At 45.9% G+C, this 27,621-nt stretch overlaps 1 protein-coding gene across 2 annotated transcripts in view; it reads right to left on the bottom strand.

Annotated features, from left to right (window-relative positions):
- SRPX (sushi repeat containing protein X-linked) overlaps positions 1-27,621 on the bottom strand; it is a 140,625-nt gene that overhangs the window by 51,917 nt on the left and 61,087 nt on the right. For both annotated transcript variants that reach the window (XM_043895561.1, XM_043895562.1), the window contains 6 exons: positions 26,228-26,419; positions 22,776-22,952; positions 8,279-8,405; positions 4,731-4,852; positions 3,555-3,734; positions 1,671-1,804 (listed from right to left, as the gene is read on the bottom strand). In XM_043895561.1, the coding sequence (XP_043751496.1) occupies positions 1,671-1,804; positions 3,555-3,734; positions 4,731-4,852; positions 8,279-8,405; positions 22,776-22,952; positions 26,228-26,419 (932 nt within the window). The remainder of the gene's footprint in view (positions 1-1,670; positions 1,805-3,554; positions 3,735-4,730; positions 4,853-8,278; positions 8,406-22,775; positions 22,953-26,227; positions 26,420-27,621) is intronic.

Genomic DNA, 27,621 nt, shown 5'->3' with positions numbered 1-27,621 from the left:
GGGCCAGAGAGTAAAGATTGTAGGTTCCATGGGGCTGGCTGGTCTCTGTTCTAATGGTGCCATTAGATGCTATTCCATGGTGCCACTGCAATGCTAAAGCAGCCAGAAAGAATGCGCAAATGAGCAAAATGCACAAATGAGCAAGCCCTGGCTGCTCTTCAATACAATTTTACTTACAAATGCCATAGTTTGCCCAACAGAGAAAAAAGCAAGTTGTTTGTCTTTTTTATTTTTCCATGGAAATAAGAGGAGGTCGGGAAATGTATAGTTATGGGATAGAGCCTGCAAGGCCAGTTCCCCACCCGATGAAGTGTTGTCGCCTCGTGCTACCCCAAGAGCAAGCCCCTCGCTGGGACAAGGGGACATAAGGTGGAGGTCAGGTGGCAGGGATTGGAGGTAAAGACGAGATAAATGAGGTTCCTATCAAGGGAGCCCCAAACTTTTTATATGGCTCTTCAGAGTTCATGGGAAGTCTAATTACACGTGGAGAATAAACAGTTTTATTATTCAATGTCTTAAAGCTGAAAAGTTAAATTGTAGCCTTTGATTAAACCAAGATTGTTCCGAACATCTAGTTCTGTTTACTGTGGTGTGTGTGTGTGCACAAGCATGCACTCAGTTGTGTCTGACTCTGTGAACCCATGAACTACAGCCCGCCAGACTCTTCTGTCCATGGGATTCTCCAGGCAAGGATACTGGAATGGGTTGCCATTTCCCTTTCCAGGGGATCTTCCCAACTCAGGGATTGAACCCACATCTCTTGCGTCTCCTGCATTGGCAGGCAGATTCTTTACCACTAGCACCACCTGGGTGAAACATTCCTCCCAAAATATGCAACACCATGTCTATGACCCAGCACAGCATCCCACCTCTTCAATCAGATTGGCCACTCTTATTGACAACATGCTTCAGGACAAAAATCAAGCAAGTTCTAATCCAATCCTTTCAGTTTCTGGCTTTTTTTCCCCTCCCAAAAGACACTGGTTGCCTCATTTTGTAGCTACAAAACTTACACAGCTCAGAAGGACACATTTCCTAGAAAAGCCACCCCGCCCCCAACTCTGAAGTTCTTAGGAGTCACCTGGAGGTCTTGCTAACAGGTAGTTTCTGATCCAGTGTGTCTTGGGTGGGGGCTTGAGAATTTGCATTCCTAACAAGCTCCCAGGCTGACACAGCTAGTCCATGGACCACGGTTCAGAGAACTGCTTTTCTGAAAGATGCTCACCCCCTCTGAGGAGCTCTGTGGGAGCTGGGGAAGCTCCCTGAGGTGGCATGTGGGGCCTGAGGGCCCCTGGACTCTTCTCAGTTCTTGAGTCAGCCTTCTGGGTAAACAACAAATAGATGGCCTCCCTCCCAGGCATACCCTGGCCGGGTTCAGCAAAGACAATTTGTTCTTTGGCTGAACCTGAACAGCATGTCAGTTAGGCTTATTAGTGAAGACAGACAAACCTCATTATTTGGAAAACGATTGGGTTAGCTCTGGGGTGTCAATGCTAATCAGGTTACAGCCCAGACCCAGAAATGAATGGTGGGAGTTCTGAAGTGCCAGTTCCTGAAGTTCCCGGGAAATGGATTAAGAACTGAATCTAGCCTTTGCTTTTGAATGAAATGGTCGGGCCCTTCCTGTTCAGAGGTCTCCCTCCTGCCTCGGCCCTGCTGCCAGGACTCACCTGTAGCAACCCCAGCTGCAGCCGGTAGAGGAGGTTTCGGGCTGTGGGGGTGGACACAATGAACAGTCTCCTTTTCTCATAAAACTGATCCAAAAGTGCAGCTGCTGTTCTCACACCGACATTGACATTCATGGCTGTAATCAGAAACAGTCAGGCAGATCAGAAACCCTCTACTGCTTCTGGCTCAATACAGCCTGTGATGAGACACAGAAACATATGTGTAAGAAGTAAACCCTGAGATAAAGACTCAACTAGAAGTCTTCAGTTTATTCGGGAGGTGGTCCCAAAGAGCACTCAGTTGGGGAATGGGGACGCATGTTAGTTTCCTCTGGCTTGTGGTCAACTCATCACCACAAACCTAGGGGCTTCACACATATTCTCTTACAATTCTGGCAGTGCGAAGTTTGGAACGGGTTTCACTGGGGTCAAGTCAAGGCTGTTGGCAGGGCTGTGCCCCCTCCCCTGCCGCCCCCAACCCACATGCCCTGGGGGAGCATCTGTTTCCTTGCCTTTTTCCAGAATCTAGAGGCCGCCTTGCATTCCTTGGCTCCTAGCCTTTCCTCCACCTTCAAAGCCAACAGCGCAGCAGCTTCCAACCTCACTCCTCTCTGAGAGCAGTTCCACCTCCCTCTAATTAAGGATGCTTGGGATTCCATTGAGCCCACCTGGATAATCCACGTGCTTCTCCCCATCTCAAAATCCTTAATTTACAACTTCAAAGTCCCTTTGGCTACGAGAGGTAATACATTCACAGGTTCTGGGGATTACGATGTGGATATGTTTGCAGCGCACTGGAGGTGGGGGGCATTCCTCTCCTACCCCAGGAAATGAGACAGAGAGGAAAGAGGGATGTTCTTTGTATTTTAATGAAATTTAAGAGCCTCAGGCATTTAGCTGTTGCTGTCTGTATCTGTGTCTCAGTCTCTCTCTCTGAGCTAATTCTTAGTGGCTAAGATTAAAGGGAAAGCATAAAGATGAGAAAGTACTAGGAAATGAGAAAAAGTGGAGTACAGAAATAGAAGCCATGTCCAGAATTTTCTGGCTAGTCCAAATGTCACACTATGATCGCTACCCAGCCCAATTTTTGTTCCTCAGTAATAACAGCTGACAGGTATTGAAAGTTTTAGTTTCGTTACTGTTGCTGTTATCCAGGCCAGAATACTGGAGTGGGCTGCTATTCCCTTCTCCAGGGGATCTTTCCAACCCCGGGACCATATGCCAAGTCTTGCTCAATTCCACTGTTCAATAGATGACCTCATTTCATCCTTTCAACAGCTCCAGGAGAAGATAAAGTATTTGCTTCCTCATTTGACGTTAGGAGGAAAGATCCCGAAGGCCCAAGATCTGCGGGACTTTCCAGCTAGTGCTGTAAAGCAGGGGCTCTATCATCTGTACACAGTAGTGTACTGGCTTTGAAGAGAAGAACAAGGGTATAGATGTTTTTTGTTCGGGTTGCACGAGGTTTTAGTGGTGGCAAGCGACTCTTCATTGTGGCATGTGGGATCTAGTTCCCTGATCAGGGATCGAACCCTGGCCCTCTGTATTGGGAGCGCAGAGTCATAGCCATTGGACTGTCAGGGAGGTCCCAAGGGTACAGACTTTGCTAATTCATAATGCCACTGATTTATAATGAACCCTGGGCTCCTACCTCCAGCTTCCTCCTTGAGGACATGTGAGAGAAATCAGAAGATGAGCAGAGGCAAAGGAGGAGAGTGGGCAAGACTGGGCTGCCCAGTTATTGGAGGACTGTTATCACCCAACAGATGAAGATGGCTGGCGCTGAACCTTTCAAAGTATATAGAACAAAAGCCTCCCTGTCCTGGCAATCGGAACCAAAGGGGCTTCAGGGTCTGCTGCTGGCTGGAGAGAGAGCTGCCCTCGTACCTGTGCAGGTGGGTTCAGCGCCAGACCAAGCCAGGTTGGACTGACATACTCGGGCAGAGCTCCCCTGGAGCTCGTAGCCTCCGACGCAGGAGAATTCACACACGGCCCCGTAATTATCGCCGTCACTGGAGCACTTCATGTAGCCGTTCTCCGGGGCATGGAGCTTGCCGCAGCGTCTCACTGTGTGGGACACAAGTCCGGAGGGTGCTCAGTGCTGAGTGCCCCCGCCCCCCACCACAAAGTGGAGTCAGGAACACCAGCTTCTACACTGGGCGGGTGTGTAGCGAGGGGCAGGTGTGGCTACCTGCCAGTGGGTGGGCCTTGGGAGGGTCACTGTTCAAACCAACAAGACCACTGAGATGAACTGATTCAGCTCCCCGTGGTCTAGATGAGGAGGTTGAACCCAGAAGAGGAAGGAGCAAAGATGGCTAGTTATTAGCTGCCCAAACCATGAAGCTCAAACTAAACCTTAAAAACCTTTTTTTTTCCCAAAGGTTCTGGAACACCAAGAACATGATCAGCTGGTGGGCTACCTAAGGGGCTCCTAGCCTCCTTCATAGAAGGACTCAAATAGGCTTTGGCTGGTCACTGAAGCCCAGGAGTGGAAAAGCGATTTATTTTTTAGTTTTTATTTTTATTTTTTTCTCCCAATTATTTGTATTAGTTGGAGGCTAATTACTTTACAATATTGTAGTGGTTTTTGCCATACATTGATGTGAATCAGCCATGAATTTACATGTGTTCCCCATCCTGAACCCCCCTCCCACCTCCCTCCCCATCCCATCCCTCTGAGTCATCCCAGTGCACCAGCCCTGAGCACTTGTCTCATGCATCAAACCTGGACTGGCGATCTGTTTCACACTTGATAATATACATGAAAAGCTATTAAATACTCTTGTTCTGGGACAGTCAGCGATGGGCTCATGTGAGACAAGCTTACTGCTCTCTTGGACTCCTTCAATCATCTGCCAGCACTCAACCTCATCCGGATTTGAATTGTGAAATTTAGGTAGTGAGGTGGCACTCTTCCCCTAGCCTCATGATCAGAGGCAAATCCAGAGTTGGCAAGTCTCCCTCTGACAATGGGCACTCACAGAAGGTTCTAGCTTGAGCCTCTGCTTCCCTCTGTTCTTACAAAGAGAGGAAAAAAAAAAAGCCAAGAAGCAGTCATCTTACCTCTTACTTTAACTCGAAATTTGCAAGTGCCCTTGTTCTCGGCTCTGTCATAGACTGTGTACTGGATCTTGTGGTCTCCTTCTGGAAAATGCGAGCCTGGGGGTGGGCCTTTTAGAATAACACTTAAAGGGGGAAAAAATCAGAAACACCAAAGATGATCGCTGTAGGCCCTAACAACAATCAGGCCATGATGGCCTAAGGATCAAAGAGGACCATCATGAGTGTTTGTTGAGCACCCATTCTGTTCAAGATACAGAGACTCCAAAGGACTGCCATTAGGCCAGTTTTACTAGTTTAATTCTCACAGAAGAGAATTTCCTGAGCTTTACTCTGTTTTGGAAGTGCAGTTTGAGACCAGAAAATGGGAAGTCCCCAGTTTCTGGGAAGATCAGACTGGTTTTTCATGTTGGGATGTAGAACAGAGGATGGAAGACGCTAAGAACCGAGAGCCCAAGTCTTCCTTTGGTCCAAGGGAGACCTGAACTGCTGCCTGATTGGGAGGATGAGGGAATTTTCTTTGAGAGAAATCATTTGAGAGGGTAGTTCCAGCAGTCACTGGCAATTTGAGCCTGCAGGGGGCGCTAGAACTTTCTTTGCTTTTTCTATCTCGGTGACGACCTTTCCTGAACAAAAGGCAAATTCACTGTGATTTTCATGGTGATCATAATAATAACTCAAGTTGTTATTATCTTTATTATTAGTTAGTATTATTATCATTATTATTATTCTTTGTGCTGTGTGTGCTGAGTCACTCAGTCGTGTCTGACTCTTCGCAACCCATGGACTGTAGCCTGCCAGGCTCCTCTCTCTCTGGGGATTCTCCAGGCAAGCATACTGGCGTGGGTTGCCATTCCCTCTTCCAGGGGATCTTCCCAACCCAGGGATCGAACCCAGTTTCCTGTATTGCAGGCAGATTCTTTACCTTCTGAGCTACCAGGGAAGCCCAATATATAAACCTTACACATGTCTGGCATGGTTCTACACATTATACACACACACACACACACACACATACAGTAGTTTATTTAATCCTCCCAACAACTCTATGACATAGGCATTATTATATCCATTTCACAGATGAGGAAACTGAGCCATCAAAAGATCAAGGAAGCCACCCAAGGTCACAGAGCAAGGGTGACTCCCACATCTTTCTTCTCAGTTGTCTGATAAGAATATCAGTAGGTACAATATGGTCAATTGTTTTTCAATAGATAATTTCCCTTCTCTCGACACGTCTGAGGAATGAAAAGAATATTGACTGACAATGTGCATGTGAAATTCTCACTGTCACCATTGAGGAGAACCTTCCACATAGGTGGACAAGGCAGTTGTTTACAAGTATGCAGTGAGGGGTGTTAAGAGAGCGCCAGACATCCCAGCATTACAGACGCATCACACTGGGCCTTAAGTGCTTTAAGGTCCTCATCAGCAAGCACACTTTAAAAGCAGATAAACCTGAGAGGAATCAGACTTCAAACATGAGTGGCCACTCACCTCTTGGAGACTCTCTTTCACGTGTGACATGCAAATAACAGTCATAGGGCATAAATATGGGCGCTCACAGGAAGCACTTTTCTCAGCACCTAACACTAGAACCTTCCCCTACAGAAGGGGACTACAGAACAGAAGCTTGCAAAAGACATGAGGAAAAGAAGAGAAATGCCAGAGAAGCAAGGAGGCCAAGCAAGAGCTGAAAAAGGGGAAAAGACAGCCTTATCTGAACTCCTCATTCTGCTCCACACCTCTGATGGCTCTGGGCTGTAGAATTTAGGAAGCCAATAGCTGTTCTGAACAGACGGTTCGGGTTACTAAGATGCTCTTTCAAAATGTCACATTTCTAACTGTAACACACAGATTACCATGAAAATGCCAAAGTGAATATCCTTGCTAGATAGCTAGAGTCATCTGATGACCTGATATTGTGTGTATATTATACCAGATTTCAATAGCAATCACAGTTGTGAGAATCTAAGAATCTTTTATGGGCTAGGGGCAGAGCCAGGCATCCTGCGGGGTCCCAAAAGATTCAACAATTGGTAACAGCCAATCCCTGACGACATCAAGGGCTTCCCAGGTGGCTCAGGGGTAAAGAACCCGCCTGCCTGCCAATGTAGGAGACCTGGGTTTGATCCCTCCCTGGGTCAGGAAGATCCCCTGGAGAAAGAATTGGCAACCTACTCCAATATTCTCCCTGGAGAATCCCATGGCCAGAGGAGCCTGGCAGGCTAAAGTCCATGGGGTCACAAAGAGTTGGACATGACTGAGCACACACACATGACGCATGACATGGTTATATCAACTGTGACTTATATTTTTAATCCCCATTGCCTAAAGTTTCTCCTTAAGGGGTGACATATGTATCTGACAGCAAATAAATAATTTCTTAATACTCACACTTTATCTTTGAGGAATTACAAGGGGAAACATAACAAATATGATCTAAGCTAGATGGTGGGAAAAATTATCAGGCTGTCAGAACAAAATGTCCTAGGGGTGAAAGACGGAGCCTCTTCCTAGAAGAAAATGTTCTTTTATGGCTAATAATGGCTTAGAAACATATTCTCTTTCCCAGCCTGGGTTGACAGAATTCTAGAAAGCCTTGCCCTGCTGTATGGCTCACCAGGGGTAAGTCAGAGGTGTTCTTTGTCCACAGATGGAAACTCGGTGGGGATGTCTAATAGGACCATGTACTCTAGGCATGGATGTGAACATGCTACTTCATATCTGAAGAAGTGGCCTCCAGGGAACATGAGGGCCTATCCATAGCCACAGGGGCACAGGCGCAGCTGCTAGATTAGAACAACATGTGGCTGAACTTCACTGAAGGGAACCACCCATTTTTTAAAGATTTTGGGGATGTATTTCAAACTCTTTGTGCAGTTGGTCCTGGAGAAGGGGGTTGGGGTGGGGAAGAAGGCAGAAGGACCCCTTCTCTTTTATTTACAAGTGGTTTAAGTGTTTAATGGTCATATATTAAAAAATTAAAAATCAAAAGTTGTGAAAGAAACAGGTGCCAAAACACAAGAGATTTTGGAGTTCTGCTCTAAAACATACTCCCCGAGCACAAGGGGGCGACGCTGAGCTCCACCTGGGAGACATAGGTTCCCAGGGAGGCGGTGGCTTAGGAAGGCCTGGGTAGAGGGTCTAGCAGACAATGGCAGTGAGTCTTTCCCTGAATTAACCACTTGGCTTCCTCTTCCTCCTTCTGTCCCTTTTCCTCCCTTCTCCCCACCACTCCTTCTGACTTCCTTTCTTTCCTTCAACAAATAGTTACTAAGTAGCAACTATGTGCTAGGCATGGTTCTGGGCACTAACGATATGGCTGCAAACATATTGTAGTTGAGACAGGCAATAAACAGATACATAAGTGAAGAATGTAGTATGCCAGACAGTGAAGAAAAATAAAGAAATGAATGAGGTGTGGCGTAAAGAGTGCTGTACTGAGTCCAAAAGCATACACTGACCAGAAGATACACACTTCCTTATTCTTGGTAGTGAACTTCTCACATAAACAGGCAACCTCATTCCAGCTGCGAAGTTGCACTTACTCAGTGAGAATGCCATCTGCTGTGTCTCTTCCCTCGGGCGTCTCCCAGGACACTCGGGCTGTCAGCTTGTTGGGTTCTGCAACGCGTTCCTTCACACTTGGACACTTGATTCTAGGAGGTTCAAGATCTGAAAATATAATCAGAATATGCTCACCATCATCAGGAAATATCAACCTGGGGTTTGACACCCAACCCACCACTGGACATGCCCAAAGCTCTGTGCTGAGTTGTGTCTGACTCTTTGTGACCCCATGGACTATAGCTCACCAGGCTCCTCTGTCCATGAGATTTCCCAGAGGAAGAATACTAAAACGGGTTGCCATTTCCTTCTCCAGGGGATCTTCCTGACCCAGGGATTGGCCCCTTGTCTCTTGTATCTCCTGCATTGGCAGGCAGGTTCTTTACCACTGAACCATCTTTGTGGGTGCCCAAAGCTCGAGGTGCTCCCTATTTTTGAAGGGTTTCTTCACCCCTTCTGTATTTATCTTCTTTCCCTTCATCTTGCCCCTTCTTGTCTGCCGAGTTCAACTTTTTATTTTGTATTGGGATATGCATGCGTCTTCAGTCACTTCAGTCATGTCCGACTGCTTGCGACCCTATGGACTGTAGCTCATCAGGATCCTTTGTCTATGGGAGTCTCCAGACAAAATAATCGGGTGGAGAGGGAGGTGGGAGGGGGGATCAGGATGGGGAATACATGTAACTCCATGGCTGATTCATGTCAATGTATGACAAAACCCACTGCAATGTTGTGAAGTAATTAGCCTCCAACTAATAAAAATAAATGAAAAAAAAAAAAAAGAATACTGGAGTGGGTTGCCATGCCCTCCTCCAGGGGCTCTTACCAACCCAGGGATCAAACCCGAGGCCTCCTGCGTCTTCTGCATCACAGGTGGGTTCTTTACCACTCAGCCACCAGGGAAGCCCGTATTGGGGTATAGCCGATTAACAATGATTGTGATAGTTACAGGCGCACAGCAGAGTGACTCAGCTGTATATATATATATATATACATATGTGTGTGTGTGTACACATATATATGTATCCATTCTACCCCATTCTCCCCTCTGACCCAGGCTGCCACATCACACTAAGCAGAGTTTCCAGTGATATGCCTGCTGAGTTTTAAAGACTGTGTGAGTACTTACCTGTGTATGGCTAAACCAGCAATCAACTGGCCTTGCTAGTGTCTTGTAGGGTAATTTATCAGCTACAGCAACTTCTTCCCCACGCTTCCAAACTCTGCCTGTTGACTTGGCAACATAGCAGTTACCCAACTAGAAATCATTCAGCCATAGTGAGTCCTTCCTGCTTTAAAGACAGTATCATCAGATACTAGAGAAAAGTGCCTTAGGTATCATCTAGTTTGATTCAATTCAAGGCAACAAATCTTTAATGAGGACCAGCCTTCCCCAAGGCATCATTTCAGCTGCTGGGCTTGGGCATGCAAAGGCAAGAGAATCATGTTATTCTCAGAGTTGACAGTCTGTTGAGGGGATTATGTCACCATATGTAAAATATGACACGAGGTAGAAAATTAACACTGCTCTAGACTACATAAAAGTAAATGCTATGGAGGCTTACAGGAGTTACCCAATGCTCTCATTTTACAGATTAGGAAACTGAGCCTCAGACAGCATAAGTGATCTATTTAAGGTCAGGCATGGAAATAATGAGAATATGAATTATAACCCAAATTAGAGCACTTATCCTTAAAACAGACTTCCTTGGTGACTCAGAGGGTAAAGAATCTTCCTGCAATGCAGTAGACCCAGGTTCAGTCCCTGGGTTGGGAAGATCCCCTGGAGAAGGGAATGGCAACCTACTCCAGTATTCTTGCCTGGAGAATTCCATGGATAGAGGAGCCTGGTGAGCTGCAGTCCAAGAGGTCGCAGAGAGTCAGACATGACTGAGCGACTAACACAGGCACACACAACGTGAAATCACAAGAAGGGGGAATTCAAACTTTTGCAAGCTCTACTTGATGATTTTCAACAGGCAGAGAATGTATTTTTTAAGAGGGCAGAGTAAATTAACATTTTGATTTGCATTATTTTACATGTCAACTGGTAATTGTTTATTATTTTTTTTCCATTTATTTTTATTAGTTGGAGGCTAATTACTTTACAATATTGTAGTGGTTTTGGCCATACATTGACATGAATCAGCCATGGATTTACATGTGTTCCCCATCCCGATCACCCCTCCCGCCTCCCTCCCTATCCCATCCCTCTGGGTCTTCCCAGTGCACCAGCCCTGAGCACTTGTCTCAGGCATCCAACCTGGGCTGGTGATCTGTTTCACCCTTGATAGTATACTTGTTTCAATGCTGTTCTCTCAGAACATCCCACCCTCGCCATATGACCCAGCAATCCCACTTCTGGGCATACACACCGAGGAAACCAGATCTGAAAGAGACACGTGCACCCCAATGTTCATCGCAGCACTGTTTATAATAGCCAGGACATGGAAGCAACCTAGATGCCCATCAGCAGACGAATGGATAAGGAAGCTATGGTACATATACACCATGGAATATTACTCAGCCATTAAAAAGAATTCATTTGAATCAGTTCTAATGATATGGATGAAACTGGAGCCCATTATACAGAGTGAAGTAAGCCAGAAAGATAAAGACCAATACAGTATACTAACGCATACATATGGTAATTGTTTAAATACTACTATAGCCTGAATGAAAATGAAATGTCCTTTGATTCTGAATCACAAACATTTCTGAGAGACTAAATGCACCAAGTCAAGTCTTCATACACTTTCTCTTGTGTCTTGTCCAATAACAGTCATTTTATTTAGGGAAAGAAATCACGAATAATTTGTTAAACAGTAGTGTCTTCAGCGATCCAAATTCATTTTCATTCAATGCCATGCCTCAGTGGAGTGTGAATTTACAGCCATAATATGCTAATCCTAAAGTGAATAACTATATTTTATTAAATCTAAGTCACCAATTGTGAGATGCATGCTAATTTCAGGGATAGTAACTGTGAAAAAAATATGTTTCTTAGAACTTATAGTTTATCAACGAGATGGTGAGATGAAACCTGCTTTAAATGAGTTAGAGGTGCCTATTTTCAGTTGCTAAGATGTTAAAAACAGTCCTTTTTTGTTTTTACTATGATAGGTAATAGAAGACATACTTTTATAGTTCAGATGAACATTTTTCAGCTTTGGGAGAATCAGAAAGATATGTATATAATACCTGCCCCCTGCTGGTCAAATATAGTCAGCAAGCTCATAATAGAAAGCATATTTATTTTTTTAAAAATTGAAGCCAAGGGACTCCTCTGGCGGTCCATGGTTAGGACTCTGTGCTTCCACTGCATGGGGTGCAGGTTCAATCCCTGATCAGGGGACTAGGATCCCACATGCTGCATGGCATGGGCAAAAATATTTTTTAAAAGAGGGGGGCGTGAAAATGAATTATATCTCAATTAAAAATGCTGTACTGTGGCCCAGGGGTAAAGAACCTGCCTGCCAATGCAGGAGACACAGATTTGATCCCTGGGTAGGGAAGATCCCCTGGAGAAGGAAACGGCAACCCACTCTGGTATTCTTGCCTGGGAAATCCCAAGGACAGAGGAGCCTGGTGGGCTACAGCCCATGGGGTTGCAAAAGAGTCAGGCATGACAGAGCGACTGAACAACAATACTGAATATAGAAAAAAAATTAAAGCCATAAGGGAGGGGAGGAGGAAGGGAAATAGATTTCAATATAAAATTACTTAGTGTTACCATATTTTCTTGGAGCAACACTGTCAGAGTGAAAAGATATTCTTACCCTTTGTGTCATGTAAACTAAACATCTGGATGATATGCTGGATTGTTTTCCCTATAAACTAGACATATTGACACTGAGCAAACACAGCTCCAAATTAGGTTATCTGGGTGAATAGTCTCAGAGCTTCCCAAAGCCAGCTTCTGACAGCTAACAATGATCAGTCGAATTTGGCCTACTTTTTCGGAAGCGGTGTTCTTCCAAACAAGAACCAAGAGGAAATAAAGCACTAACGATAATAACTAATATTTATTTACTGACCCTCCCTACATTATTTCACTGAATTCTCGTCACCAACCACTAGACTAAATCTTGTTGTAATCATCCCCATTTATAGTCTGGGAAGCCTTTCCTCTCTTTGGGAACTTTGCGGTCTAGGATTTTAAGACATGATCACATATTTTTAAATTTTAATCAGTCGAAGACTTCTGTATGTCTGCCTACTGCTGAGCTAGTTATTTCCCTCCATCCTCTGCATACACATTCTTTCCTGGTCATCACATCCAACTTCCCCATAAACCCTGGAAAAGCAGCAGCAGAGCGGACCCCTGTCAGATTCTCAAGCATCAGGCCCTTTTTTTCAGCTGATGAGACTAGCTGGCCTGCCCTCCAGCAGATGCTCCAGAACCTGAAGCCTATTATTACACAGCCGTGGCCATCACTGCTATTTCTACATTATTATAAATTTCCATGAATGAAATAAACAAAGTTACTATAGAAACCTGATCACAATTCCTTGTTGAGTCAGAGCACCCACAGGGCCAGTTACGGTGTGGCAACCCGGCAACTCTCACGAACATCCTGGCCTCTGCCCCACTCACTGGAGACATCTGACAAACTGTCCCCTGCCTCTGTGCTCTAGTTTCTTCTCTGCATATAAAATACCAGAAACAAACATGTCGCACTGTGTCAACCACTGTTTATCTGTGAAGCTATACTACATACTTGGGAATATTTACTATGTCTAACGAGATAGATGGTGGGAATAAAAAAGAGGGTGAGGGCTTCCCTGGTGGTCCAATGGTTAAGAATTTGCCTGCCAACGCAGAAGACACATGTTTGATCACTGGTCCAGGAAGATTCCCCATGCCGTGGAGCAAGTAAACCCATGTGCCACAACTCTGGAGCCTGTGCTCCAGAGCCCAGGAGCCGCAACTACTGAAGCCCATTCACCCTAGAGCCTGTGCTCTACAACAAGAGAAGCTACCAGGATGAGAAGCCCGCGCATCACAAGTAGAGAGTATCTCCCATTCTCTGCAAGTGGAGAAAAGCCCATGTATGTCCATTTCTTCAGAAGAAAAGAAGTTTTCCTGGGCCTGTGACCCTCCAGAAAAAAGATTCGATTCCAAGCCTTGTTTCAAGTTATCTATGGCCATGGGATGGGTTCCACCAGTGAGCTGTGAGAAAAAGTGACATGTGCAACTTCTGGGTTGTGCTTTAAAAAGGTATGTATGTGTTTGGGGCGGGAGGTACTCTCCTCTTTCTTTTTCCTCCACCCTGGTTTGAATGTGTATGAAGTGGTGAGCTGTGAACAGCCATCTTTGATTGCAGATGAAAGCTGCAAGTTGAGAGTGGAAGAAAAAATGAGGAGGAGGTTGGGTCTGGGACACTGCCTGGACATTTATATGAGAATGGAAGTTCTAACTTGTTTAAAGTATGATTTTGGCCTTATTAATATACCTGGAAATAGGATATAAGCAACCACACCTGTTTTTTTCAAATTTGGTATGACATCTTCCAAGATGTATTTCACTAATGATTTCTAAGCTCTGATTTCTAACAAGGAATACTCTAGTGAATTTCCTGGGAAGGTGGCTACCCATAATCCCCTTACATACATGCGGTTCCTCCTACCAACAATAAAATGGGAAAGATTAGAGTCCCTTCAAGAAAATAAAGGGAACATTTTATGCTAAGATGGGCACAATAAAGGACAGAAATGGCAAGGACCTATCAGAAGCAGAAAAGATTAAGAAGAGGTGGTAAGAATACACAGAAGAACTATACAAAAAAGGTCTTACTGACCCAGATATCCATGATGATGTGATCACTCGCCTAGAGCCAGACATCCTGGAGTGTGAAGTCAAGTGGTCTTTGGAAGCATTACTAGGAACAAAGTTACTAGAGGTGACAGAATTCCAGCTGAGCTATTTAAAATCCTAAAACATGATGCTGTGAAAGTGCTGAACTCAATATGTCAGCAAATTTGGAAAACTCAGCAGTGGCCACAGGACTAAAAATTGTCAGTTTTCATTCCAATTCCAAAGATGAGCAATGCCAACAAATATTCAAAATACTGCACAATCATGCTCATTTCACATGCTAGGCAAGGTAATGCTCAAAATACTTCAAGCCAGGCTTCAACAGTACATGAACCGAGAACTTTCAGATGTAAGCTGGATTTAGAAAAGGCAGAGGAACCAGAGATCAAATTGCCAACATCTGTTGGATCATAGAAAAAGCAAGGGAATTCCATAAAAACATCTACTTATGTTTCATTGACTACAGAAAACCCTTTGACTGTGTGAATCACAGCAAACTGGGGAAAGTTCTTAAAGATACGAAATACCAGACCACCTTAACTGCCTCCTGATAAACCTGTATGCAGATCAAGAAGCAACAGTCAGAAGCAAGAGGTAGAAGAACTGGACATTGAACAATGGACTGATTCCAAATTGGGAAAGGGGTACATCAAGGCTGTATATTGTCACCCTGCTTATTTAACTTATATGCAAAGTACTTCATGTGAAATGCCGGGTTGGATAAAGCACAAGCTGGCATCAAGATTGCAGGGAGAAAAAAAAAAAACAAAAAAAGATTGCAGGGAGAAATATCAATAACCTCAGATATGCAGATGACACCACCCTTATGGCAGAAAGTGAAGAGGAACTAAAGAGCCTCTTGATGAAGGTGAAAGAGGAGAGTAAAATAGCTGACTTAAAACTCAACATTCAAAAAACTAAGATCATGGCATCTGGTCTCATCACTTCATGGCAAATAGCTGGGGGAAAAAATGGAAACAGAAACAGACTTAATTTTCTTGGGCTCCAAAATCACTGCAGATGGTGACTGCGGCCTCAAAATTAAAAGATGCATGCTCCTTGGAAGAAAAGCTATGACCAACCTAGACAGCATATTAAAAAGCAGAGACATCACTTTGCCAACAAAGTTTCATCTAGTCAAAGTTATGGTTTTTCCAGTAGTCATATACGGATGTGAGAGCTGGATCATAAAGAAGGCTGAGGGCCGAAGAATTGATGCTTTCAAACTGTGGTGTTGGAGAAGACTTGAGAGTCCCTTGGACTGCAAGGAGATCAAACCAGTCAATCCTAAAGGAAATCAATCCTGAATATTCATTGGAAGGACTGATGCTGAAGCTCCAATAGTTTGGCTACCTGATGTGAACAGCTGATTCATTGGAAAAGACCCTGATGCTGGGAAAGACTGAAGGCAGAAGCAGAAGGGGCAACAGAGGATGAGATGGTTGGATGGCATCACTGATGCAATAGACATGAACTTGGGCAAACTCCAGGAGATGGTGGGGGACAAGGAGGCCTGGCAGGCTGCAGTCCATGGGGTTGCAAAGAGTTGGACACAAATGAGCAACTGAACAATAGCAACCTTCTACCAAGAGGTAGAGTCTGCCTCCCCTCCATCTGAATCTGTGCCTGGCTTGTAACTTGCTTTGACCGACAGAATGCAAGGGAAGTGATTCTATGCCAGTCCCAGGCGTAGGCCCTTAAAGAGTCTGGCACCTTCTGTGTTTACCAGCTCAGAAGCCAGCTGCCATCTAAAGAAGCCCAATTATCTGACTTGAGAGGCCAAGTGGAGAAGATGAGAAATGAAGGGAGAAAGAAAAAAGGGAATCAAATGTTAGCCAGTACAGCGACCTCTGAATGAGATGCTGCACACGGGAGTGAAGCCATCTTGGATCCTCCAGCCCCAGACATTGGCCATGACTATGTGCAACAAAGGTGAGCTGTCTCCACCAAGCCCTGCCCAAATTGCCAACCCAAACAACCATGAGCCATAACATGGTTGACTGAAGCCACTAAGTTCTGTGTGATTGGTTGTGCAGCAATAGATTACTGACACAAACATAAAATAGTTGGAGGTTGTTGATGGAGGGAAGAAGTGGTCATTTCCTGGCACAGAGAGAGAGTGACTAACCAAGGCAGAACAAACCTGGCCACTGAAAACTTCCCTCATTGCTTGCTTCCCCCAGCTAGACTGTAATCCATGTGCATGTCCCTGAACCGAGTTTCCACTTCTTTGGCACCATATGAGATATAAGGAAACTTTCCCAATGGACCAAAGAGTTGAGAAGCAAAGAATTCCACAATTGGAAGTCACTATCTTCATCAGAAAGATGCCAAACTAAAAATTCATTGGGGATATACTACAGTGGTGCAATAACAGTTTACCTGTTTAGTTTGTGCTAAAAATCTTGCCAGTTTAAAAAGTGGAGCAGTATCTCGGACTTCCAAGGTGGTAGTGTAACCACTGGAGACCTCAAGTTTCCAATGCAGGGGACGCGGGTTCGATCCTGATCAGAGAGCTAGATTCTGCGTGCCCTGGTTGGGCAAGTTCTACATGCCATGCAGTGGGGCAAAAAAAAAAAAAGTGGAGTAGTATCTCAATCAAGCAACTTGTTGCAAAGCTGAAACTAGCTTCCTGAAAGTTTATAAAACAATGTGTATTTGTCAACCTGGGAAAAATTTTGTATGATTTCAGAGCATTTACAGCAATGCCCTGATACATTTATTCTCAGCCCCACGACATTTGTATCCTCAGCTGAATCTCTAGAAATAATACCATTCTGCCCAGCAAACTTCCTTGTGGGTCACTGGGTCAACCGAGCTGTCAGATAATTGGGAAGCCGGAAAAGTAGTCCATCAATTTGCGTATCTAAAACTGCAGAGATTTTTTTTTTTATTCCAGACTTCCGTTTGTGTTAACTCTCCAACTATTCTATTCCACAGGAAATATAAAATAAGCAGAGAGTAATTTCAGGAAGCAAGATGGTTTGTACATGGTCTTTTGTTAAAACATCTCAATGGGGCTCACTGTGTATCTGAAGATACTTGCTCGGTTTTCATTGTCCATGGGTTTTAAATTTACTTGAATTTTTTTTCTCTTCCTGTTGGCCTAGGGAAAAGTGTTGGTCCAAAGGAGAGGACCTGTAATTATAACTGTCCATTGTTATATCTACATGCCAATGTAACCAGAAAGGACTAAAAATGGAAAGAAAGAAAAAAATATACCCCAAAACAATAGTTGTTACAGTCTATGGGTTTGGTTTTTTATATATATATATCAATGGAAGTTGTGGCTCTCTAAATATTTTACCCTCCTGCAATTTGCAGTATGTTTTTCTTCCTCCTACATTGACTTATTTCTATCTATATCTGTTTTTGAAATAACCATGGACATTGAGTCTACTGCCAGAGTGTAGGCTGCCTAAGAGAATGAATTTTGACTTGTGGTCCTTTCAAATTAGCCAGACCACAGAACTGACCACCTCAGCATCAAAAGCCAGCCCAGGGTTCTCTCCTCCCTCCAGATCTGAAGGAGAACTGAGAGGATTTCCTTAGCACTCAGCACAGCTGGACCTAGAGGCATTGCTCAAGGCAGTGTAGAAATCTGAGAATTCCTTGGCCACCAGGTGTCAGCTCCTAAACTAGGCTGAGGCTCCAAGCTGTGCTCACAGACCCCCAAGCCCTGCCAACATACCAAGTCAATAAATTCATTTAATAATACACTGAAAGCCAAAGAGTCCATGACATCCCTGGAGTAAAATTCACAGGGGACAAACTCCAGCTTCTCTGTCACAGAATCAAAGAAAGATTTGCCTGCTTGCTGTGTCTTATTTCCTTTTTTTTTTTCCTGGGAGCTCATTGATCACTGATCTCCTTTTCACCCCTCCCACTGCATGCACCAATTCCCCTACCCCCAAAGATGTCTGTACCTTGCTCTGTCCCACTCCAAGATCAATCCCCTGGAATTGGGGTTCATTTCTTAGTTTTTTCTGTCTCCCTCTGGGAAGGTTCCAGGCCCATCTGGTTCGGCTTAAGACACGCTTGTTGCTTTTTGAGAACAATCAGCACTTTCTTTCCATTGTTACGCACAATCTGGACATCTGAACACTGTGATCCCTGGAGGATTCTGCCAGTGCTGGCTCAGCAGGGAGATTTTCGAGTATCTCCTCCCCTCCCATCACCTCTGCCCCTTCCAATGTGAGGGAACAGACATTCAAAGCCGGGGGTGGGGGGTGGGGGGGCGGTGGAGTGGAGTGTTCTGAAGAGCTAGCTTGCACACTCCAGGTCACCAGGCAGCGAGTGAAAGCAACATCTGGGAGGGGCTCTTCTGACCTCAACATCTGGCCTAGGTCATGTCCTTCTAGAAGAGTGTGCCTGGAGCTCACAGCCTGAGCACTATCCTACATGCACGGGCTGAGCAGGGCCGCTTTGCAGGCTCCTCCTCACTGAGAACGACAGCGATTTACAGGGAGATGTCTAAGACCTCAGAGCAAGGCTGCTGAGGACTTCCTGGTGGTCCAGTGGTTGGGAATCCTTCTGCCAGTACAGGGGAGATGGGTTCAATCCCTGGTCCAGGAAGATTCCACATGCCTCGGGGCAACTAAACCTGTGTGACACAACCACGTGTGCCCATGTGTCTAGAGCCTGTGTGCCTAGAGCCCATGTTCCACAATAAGAGAAGCGACCACAATGAGAAGCCTGGACATCACAACTAGAGAGTAGCCCTCCACTCAGCGCAACTAGAGAAAGTCCACGTGCAGCAACAAAGACACAGTACCGCCAAAAAATAATAATAAATAAAAGAAAGAAAAAGGCTTCTGTGGCACAGATTCTGTTGGCACTCAGTTTTTTTTTTAAATCATCACCTGCACTGAAATCTTTACTGCCTGTACTGAAATTCTCAAATTGACATGTCTTGGACTCCTTCTGCCAGCTGGGTGCCAGCTAGGTTTGCCAATGGGAGGCACTCCCATGAGAACAGAGGGCAGGATGAAGAGGGAAGCCATTAGGCTTCTGATAGGGGCTTTCCTGAAGGTTTCCTGGGCTCCTGACTTCATTCTCATCCATGATGGTGTCAGCTGCAGACATGTCAGCCTCAGGGTGAGTTTATGGACTTTGGGTAACACCACTAGGCCACTTTTGCTCCCCCCAGCCCTTGGTTGGGATGCATTTCTGCTCTAACTAATCTCTAGGTGGCGCAGTGCTAAAGAATCTGCCTGCCAATTCAGGAGACGCTTCCCTGGGTCAGAAAGGTTGCCTGGAGAATCTACCCACTCCAGTATTCTTGCCTGGGAAATCCCATGGACAGAGGAGCCTGGCAGGCTACAGTCCATGGAGTCACAAAGAGTCAGACACGACTGAGTGCACACGCACACCATGTCTGGCAACAGTCTTTTTCCTCTTTTGTCCCTCCAGCCCTTCCTATGTGTTTGTAACCACTACCCTGTATTAACGTCTCCTCTGTTGGAAACACCTAGAATGGTTTCTGTCTTCCCAGTTACTGATAAATTCAAACTCCCATCTAAATCATAGAAAGAGAGAAGCCAGGAATAAATCTGAGTCAGTTATCTGAGAAATTACTTGGACCTGGTGCTCTTGTTAAGATGGATGTAAGATAAGGTCCGGGCTGTGATGTAGAAGGCTCACATCTTGGGTCAGTCCCCTGGCTATAACTGAAGAATAAGGATGACCGATGCTGCCAAGGGAGACAGTGGACAGTGGTACTGTCATGAAGACACCCATAGGACCAAGGCCAGAGAAGCTGTTGTACAACTGCCCCCAGAGCGCAGCATCCAGTTTCAGTCACATCCCTGAATTGTCTGCCCAGACGCTGAGCTGTCAGGAAGGAGTCCTTGGGGGAATGGGCAGGCGCAGACTGAGCTGAATGGTTCTTTGCAGGATGGGCAGACCCAAGCAGCATAGGAGCCAGGCTCCTGCGGTCAGCTGCCTTGCCACCTCTGTGCCAGAGCTGTCTCTGAATTCAGGGACTTTGAGCCTAAAAGCCTGGAGACATAGGCTTGGCTCTATGCAACATCAACAAAGTCAAGGCCTTATCTGCAGAAGGGGGATTGGACTAGAATGTTCTATTAGGCTGGGTCCTGGCAGCTCTAACATGTTATGAGTCAACAGTCTCCTGGGATAGTAGTTTTCAATTACCTGGATTAGTTTTGGAAAAATGCCAGGGCCCCTGATACTCAGATTTAAACTGCAGCCAGAGTTAAAAACCACTGTCCCAGAGCAGTCTGCCTCAACTTTAAAAGGACATAGGAATCCCCTGGGGATCTTCTTACAATGTGGATTTTGATCTGTCGGGTCTGGGATAGGTCCTAAGAGTCTATATTTCTAACAAGCTTCCAGCTGGTGCTCAAACTGCTGGGCATTATTTTGCGTTAAAAGGTACTAAGTATTGTGTTGCTCAATTGTGTCTGACTCTTTGCGACCCTATAGACTGTAGCCCGCCAGGCTCCTCTGTTCATAGGATTCTCCAGGCAAGAATACTGGAGTGGGTTGCCATTTCCTTCTCCAAAAGGTATGAAAGTTCTTCCCAAATTTGATCTTCCAAGGCAGGTTCTCAACCTTTAGAGCATCAGAATGTCCTGGAGGGCCTGTGAAAATGCAGATTGCTAAGCCTCACCCCAGCATCGACAATCCTGCAGGCCTGGAAATGTGCATTTCTAATGCTTCTGGTCAGGAGTCCACACTCTCTGAGATCCACTGCTCTCAGATGATGGTCCTGAGTCTGGCTGTGCATGAAAACCACCTGGGAAGTTTTTATAATGCCACTCACCTCCTTCAGCTATCCCACATCAGGCTAACTGAGTCAGAATCTCTAGGGTAAAACCAGGGTGTGTTGTTGTTCAGTCACTAAGTCATGTCCCACACTTTTGCAACCCCATGGACTGCAACCCGCCTGGCTCCTCTGTCCATGGGATTTCCCAGGCAAGAATACTGGAGTGGGTTGCCATGTCCTTCTCCAGGGGATCTTCCCAACCCAGGAACTGAACTCAGGTCTCCTTCAATGCAGGTGGATTCTTTACTGCTGAGCTACTGGGGAAGACCCAGGATCAAGGCATGGCTAGGTTCTAAAAGATACTCAGGTGATTCTAGTAAGTAGCCAGGGTGGGTATCCACTGCTCAGAGATGGGTGATTCTCAAAGGAAGGGTGATTTTTCTCCTCCCTCTCCTCCTCCCTCCAGAGGACATTGGACAATGTCTGAAGACATTTTTGGTTGTCGCATGTGGGAGCTGGGGAAAGATGTCATTGGCATTTAGCGGGTAAAAGCCAAGGCTCTAAGCATTCTAGAGTGCAAAGGACAGGACCCCATGACAAATAATTATCTGACACCAGATGTCCATTATTCCAAGATTCAGAAACCTTGTCTAGAGCGAGGTCTAGCAGAACCCCAGAATCTGCCCCAGATCTCCTGAAGCAGAAGCTACATTTTTACCAAGGTTCCCAGGTGATCCCCAAACTGGAGTGGCTTAGATCAGTGGCTCTCTCTTTAAGCTCTTCTGAACGCCCTGGAAGGCTCCTTAAAGTGCCAAGTGCTGGGCCCATGCCCAGAATTTGTGATTCAGCAGGTCTGGGGTGGGGCCCTGAATTTGCATGTGTAAAGAAAGAGTTCCAGCGAGGACTTCCCTGGTGGCACAGTGGATAGGACTCTGCCGGCCAATGCAGGGGACATGGGTTCGAGCCCTGATCCAGGAAGACTCCACATGCCACAGAGTAACTAAGCCCGTGTGCCCCAACTGAGCCCACACACTGCAACTACCAAAATATGTGTGCCCTGGAGCCTGTGCTCTGCAACAAGAGAAGCCCGCACACTGTCAACCAAGAGAAGCCCCTGCTCACCACAACTAGAGCAAAGCCCGAGAGAGGCAACGAAGACCCAGTGCAGCCAAAAATAATTAATTAAAAAAAAAAAAAGAGTTCCAACGAGGCTGCGGCCAAGGCTCCCCAGAACCACAACTAAGAACTACTGCCAACAAATCCAGAGTCAGGTAAGACAGCCAAAACCCTGCCAGTTTAGCCCACTGAGCATTTGCTGATTCCCAGAGTCGCTAACAAAGGAACTACGTCTGTGGGCTGAAAGGCACAGAGCTGCTCCCTGCAGGACCATCCGGCCAAATGTCAACAACTCTGTTCAATGCTCAGGGCACATCCCGGAACTAAAATAGCAGGACTGCCCCATACCTCTCTCTGCCAGCCTCCAGCTGCCTCGATTGCAATCCAAGAGAGAGACAAGTCACGGGAAAGCCGTGAGCTGTGAAGTCAACTCAAGCAAAGAGACTGAGGCTAGGTCTGTGCTGAGCCAGAGAAATAGGGATGACGAGAACCACAGAAAGCAAAACTGGGCCCTTAGGTGTTGCACATGGAACACAGGTGCTTCCTTTAAAATCCACTTTATGAGGAATTCCCTGGTGGTCCAGTGGCTAAGACTCCATGCTCCCAATACAGGGGGTCCAGGTTCCATCCGTGATCGGGGAACTAGATCCCACCTGTGGCAACTAAGAGTTTGCATGCAGCAATTTAGGGATCCTGCATGCTGCAACTAAGACTGGGTAGAGATAGATACATAAATAAAATTTTTAAATCCACTGTATGGACACCCCCTGCTCCTCCCAAAGTAGGTGCCTCCTGAGGACTGGTGATATTTTCTTACCAACACAGGTGGCTGGTTGGCCACTCCAGGCCTTGTTGTCCATACACCTGACTGTCTGCTCCCCTTTCAGCGTGTATCCTGGCGAGCAATAGTACTCACACTGGGAGTTAAAGTAGGCACCGTCGACGCACTTAAACCCTCCATTCACTGGCATGGCAAGGGTAGGACATCGCTTTTCTGAAAAAGAGAAAACCAGAGATTCAGCATGTCTTAGTTTTTGTCACGGAGTTTCAGAGTCCAGAAACTGAAAGCATAGGGGAAAGTGAACTGAAATAAAGCAGATAGAAGTCTGAGAAAAGATGGATGGTGTCACCAAGCAGGATGCCATGGGGCCTTTGGGGAGGCAGACCTCTTCCCATATCCTCCATGCTAACTCCTCTCTGAAGACCCAGATAATAGTATCTGATGCACACTCCCTGAGTTTTTCAAATGCTAAAACCACCACCAAATGGGCGCAATGAACTACTTGATGACCCCAGACCCCTGGCGCCTATAATGTTAACCACCCTGTTACCTCACCATCAACCAATCAAAGAACTGTGCATGAACTTATCTTGTACCCTGAGACCCACAACCCCTCCACACACACACCTGGCCTTTAAACAGGCTGTGATAAAACCTTCCAGGCAGTTGGGAGGTGGGCTGAGTTTGGGCTGGAGCCACTGATTCTCCTTGCTTTGTCCTGCAATAAACCTTTCTCTGCTCCAAACTCCGATTTGGAGTAAGAATGTGCTTCCAGGGGAGAACAGTGAAGGGTGGGGGAGGCAGGACGGGGAGAGGAGGATGGGGGGCAAGGTGGTATCTCAGGCCAGGTGAGCCTCAGCCCGATCTTGCAAGGGAGCCCTGGAGCATGACTGACACCTGAGTCTGCCCTGCCTCCAGGCATGGTAGCTGGGCTTTCAGAATCCTTTACCCGTCAGTAGTACTGGGCAGCTAGAGGCTGCCCACGGGGGATGATTTCCCTGTTAGGATGGAGAAAACAGTGCTCTGAAGGAGCAGAGCCTCTTCTTCCTCGGAGGAAGGTCAATCAACGGTACAAGTCATGAAGAGCAACTGGTAGCAGGGCATCCAGGACACCTGGGAGAAGCACATACTGTCCAGGATAGTCACCCAAATGGTATAGTCGTCTACATAGACTGGATCACACAGCTGCAGCCCCCAACCCCAGTTTCCCCAACTGTTAAAGGCACCCATATCAACAGTGTTGTTGCCAAAATTGCATGTGTTTGAAACGCTTGGTACACAAGTGCCCCATTCATGACAGCGGTCTGGAAAAGCAATGGCACCTGAAATGTGCTTCAACCATGCTGTGCAATGTGCAGTTTCCCAAGTGAGACAGAACTTTTCAGGAAGTTCAAAGTCAGCCCCTGAAATGCGCTTACAGTCTTCTCCCCTGAGGCCTGGTGCCTTTCAGGGAATGAGCATCATTCAGGGGGTAATTCTTCCCTGCCTCCCTAAGCTCTACCTCGTGGAGGAGCACTTCTCTCTACTTCCAGTAGTCCAGGGCAGAGCACCTTTTTTTTTTTTTTTGAGAGGGAAATAAAGTTTATTAGAATGGGAGATGCTGATAGAACAGCGGGCCAACTCAAGGGAGAACCAACATTGAACACGGGCACTTACTCCACTTTTATACCCAGGGTACAAGGAGTGGGACAGGGGTCTTGTGGGTCATTTGCTGATTAGATGAGGCATGTATACTTGGTGAAGGGAAGAGTAAGGCAAATACCTTCTCCCTACGGGGTAGGAGGGGAGACAGGTTATACTGCTCAGAAGGACCTGAAATCCATTAATAGTTACAACATGGGGGAGAGAAGGACGCTAAGGATCTGGCTTTTCCATTCCTGCATTCCAAGGCCCTCCTTGGCTTTATCTGCTCTTTCATCCTTGGGTTACCACAGAGTCCTCAGTTTGGCTCAGATAAAACTCTCTTCTATTCTATTATAGATTGTTTATTGATTATTTTCGTTGACACTGGTGAGGCAAATCTTTTCTTCCCTGGTTTCTTAGCCATTTGCATTTTCTCTTTTATGTTGCAACTGGTTTTGATTTTTGCCCTTTTTTGTAGTGTTTTCTGTTTCCATTTGCTTACTGATTTGTTGTTGTTCAGTCGCTCAGTTGTGTCCAACTCTTTGTGACCCCACGGACTGCAGTATGCCAGGCTTCCTGTCCTTCACCAACTCCCAGAGCTTGCTCAAACTTGTGTCCATCAAGTCGGTGATGCCATCCAACTATCTCATCCTCTGTCCTCCCCTTCTCTTCCTGCCTTCAATCTTTCCCAGCATCAGAGTCATTTCTAATGAGTCAGCTCTTAGCATCAGGTGGCCAAAGTATTGGAGCTTCAGCATCAGTCCTTCAAATGATATTCACAATTGATTTTCTTTATGATTGACTGGTTTGATCTCCTTGCAGTCCAAGGGACTCTCAAGAGTCTTCTCCAACACCACAGTGCAAAAGCATCAATTCTTTGGTGCTCAGCTTTCTTTATAGTCCAACTCTCACATCCATGCATGACTAATGGAAAAACCACAGCTTTGACTAGACAGATCTTTGTTGGCAAAGTAATGTCTCTGCTTTTTAATATGCTGTCTAGGTTAGTCATAGCTTTTCCTCCAAGGAGCAAGTCTTTTAATTTCATGGCTGCAATCACCATCTGCCTCCCATAAAGGAGGAGCTTGGAGGTGGGCCAGAGCACCATTCTTGCACTTATACTGTGGTTTACTCCTCTGCCTGCTGTCTCTGATGCTGTTCTGTGAGACTCCTGATGGCAGATGACCCTTGATGGTAGAATGTGTCTTGTTTCTCAACCCCAACACCTTTCCAGGGTTCAGCACTCATTATAAACAGACATAACATAGTGCAAAACAAACCTCTGTTCTCTTCCTCTTTCAAACAGCCAATCACACCCCTCTGTCTGAAATGTGTCATCTTCTGCCATATCTTAGGAACACATTGGCTTCTGCTCACAGAGGAGTTTTTTTCATCACAGCCCGCAAAACATTCAGTAAAAATCCTTGATCTCAGAGCAAAAGAACTTAGGCCCCAGGACTTCCCTGGCGGTCCAGGGGTTAAGACTTCACCTTCCAACGCAGGGGGTACAGGTTCAGACCCTGGGCGGGGAGCCAAGATCCCACATGTCATGGGGCAAAAAAACCAAAACAGAAAACAGAAGCAATACTGTAGCAAATTCAGTAAAGACTTTAAAAATGGTCCACCATCAGGGACCAGAGGCTAAGACTCCATGCTTCCAATGCAGGAGGCCCAGGTTCAATCCCTGGGAACTAGATCTCACATACTGCAACACAGCCAAATAAACAAAACCAAATAACCAAAAAGCCAAATAACAACAACAAAAATGGTCCACATTAAAAAAAAAATCTTTAAAACAAACAAACAAAAAAAGAACTTTGGCCTTGATTGGCCCTGAGGTCCCCACATGGGGCCAGGCTACTCACGTTTGCAGATGACCTTGTCCGACCACCGTTTGTTTGACTGGCAGATCACCTGGGGAGAGCCCTGCAGCTCATAGCCCTTCTGGCAGCGGATGTCACACCTGGTTCCCAGGGTTGTTTTGTAGTATCCTCCTTGAGGGGCCCTGCAGTACACATCCCCGTACTTCACCTTGATGGGGGAGCACCATGGGATGTCTACAGGGAGCAGAAACAAAGGAAAAGGAGAAATAGAAAATGACATCTTCAGAAAACGTGCCTTTTTCAGTCTCAAAGTCCCTGACTGGCTGCATTCCAGATGTTGGACCTCCAAATAGTGCCCCATGTCTTATAAGGTGTCTCTGGGTGGGGAGGTTATGGTCACGGGACTAGGTGTCAGATATATCTGAGTATGGGTCCAGGTTCCTCCATTGGTGGCTGTGTGATATTGGACAAATTACTTAACCTGAGTCAATACTCCTACCTATGTCATAGGACTCTTACAAGGACTGAAAAAAATGCATAGTAAGCAACTAGCACAGTGCCTAGCACATAGTAAATGCTCAATGAATGCTTCTTCTTTTGAATATTTCCCTTGACTAGAGACAGAATTCTCTTGAGAGCAACTGTTACCATTGTGAACTCTAACCCCAACCATCCATACATGGCGGCAGGGAGTTAATAATTGGTCAATTTAGATTTTTTTCCAAGTTTGTATCATAGTCACTGTAAAAACACATAATCCCATCTTAATGAGTGTGGATACAGCAACAATTTCCAGGGTTTTGCCACAGGATATAATTTGGGCTTAAAGTCACAGAACAGTGACTCCCCATTGGGAAGCAACCTCCCTTTTCAGATGTCTGCAGTTAAGCCCCCTTTAGGTAAAAGATGACACCCTTCTCCAATGGCAAAGTTGCAGGGTGTTTTGATTTCAGCCTCGTAGTTGCCCAGAGTACAGCTTAGGGCGACACATACTTTAGAACCTCTCCCTGGGCTTTTAGTAGGTGCTCGCTGAGAGCCATAAAATTAGCAGGACAAGACTAGCTCCTGGAAAGTTCCCACACTTCGCACTACACATCAATGGGGACCAGAGACGAGCTCCGTCAAGTCTGTCAGGCTCTCCGCACCCTGAACAGGTGTCCCCTCCCTGCGGCTGCCACGCTCCTCACTTTCCCCTAGCACCTGAGCTGTCAGTGGGGTTTGTGCGCCATCATGTGGCCACACAGGAAACTCCCTATTTGACTTGTGTTTCTGGCTGCTTCTCAACCATGAAAACCAACAGCCCTTCCTGTCCAGGTCTCGTGCATAGGCTGTTTTCCTTTTTTTTTCTTTTAACTTATGTGCTCTGACATCGCCTTTGGCTAATATTTTCATCATATAATGCTTTGCAGACAGCTGCAAATGGGTGCTAAGCTGCT

This window comes from Cervus elaphus, chromosome X (genome assembly GCF_910594005.1).
Source record: "Cervus elaphus chromosome X, mCerEla1.1, whole genome shotgun sequence".
Classification (NCBI taxonomy): domain Eukaryota; kingdom Metazoa; phylum Chordata; class Mammalia; order Artiodactyla; family Cervidae; genus Cervus; species Cervus elaphus.
Note: the sequence above shows the minus strand (reverse complement) of the source record. Positions and strands in the feature narration are given on the sequence as shown.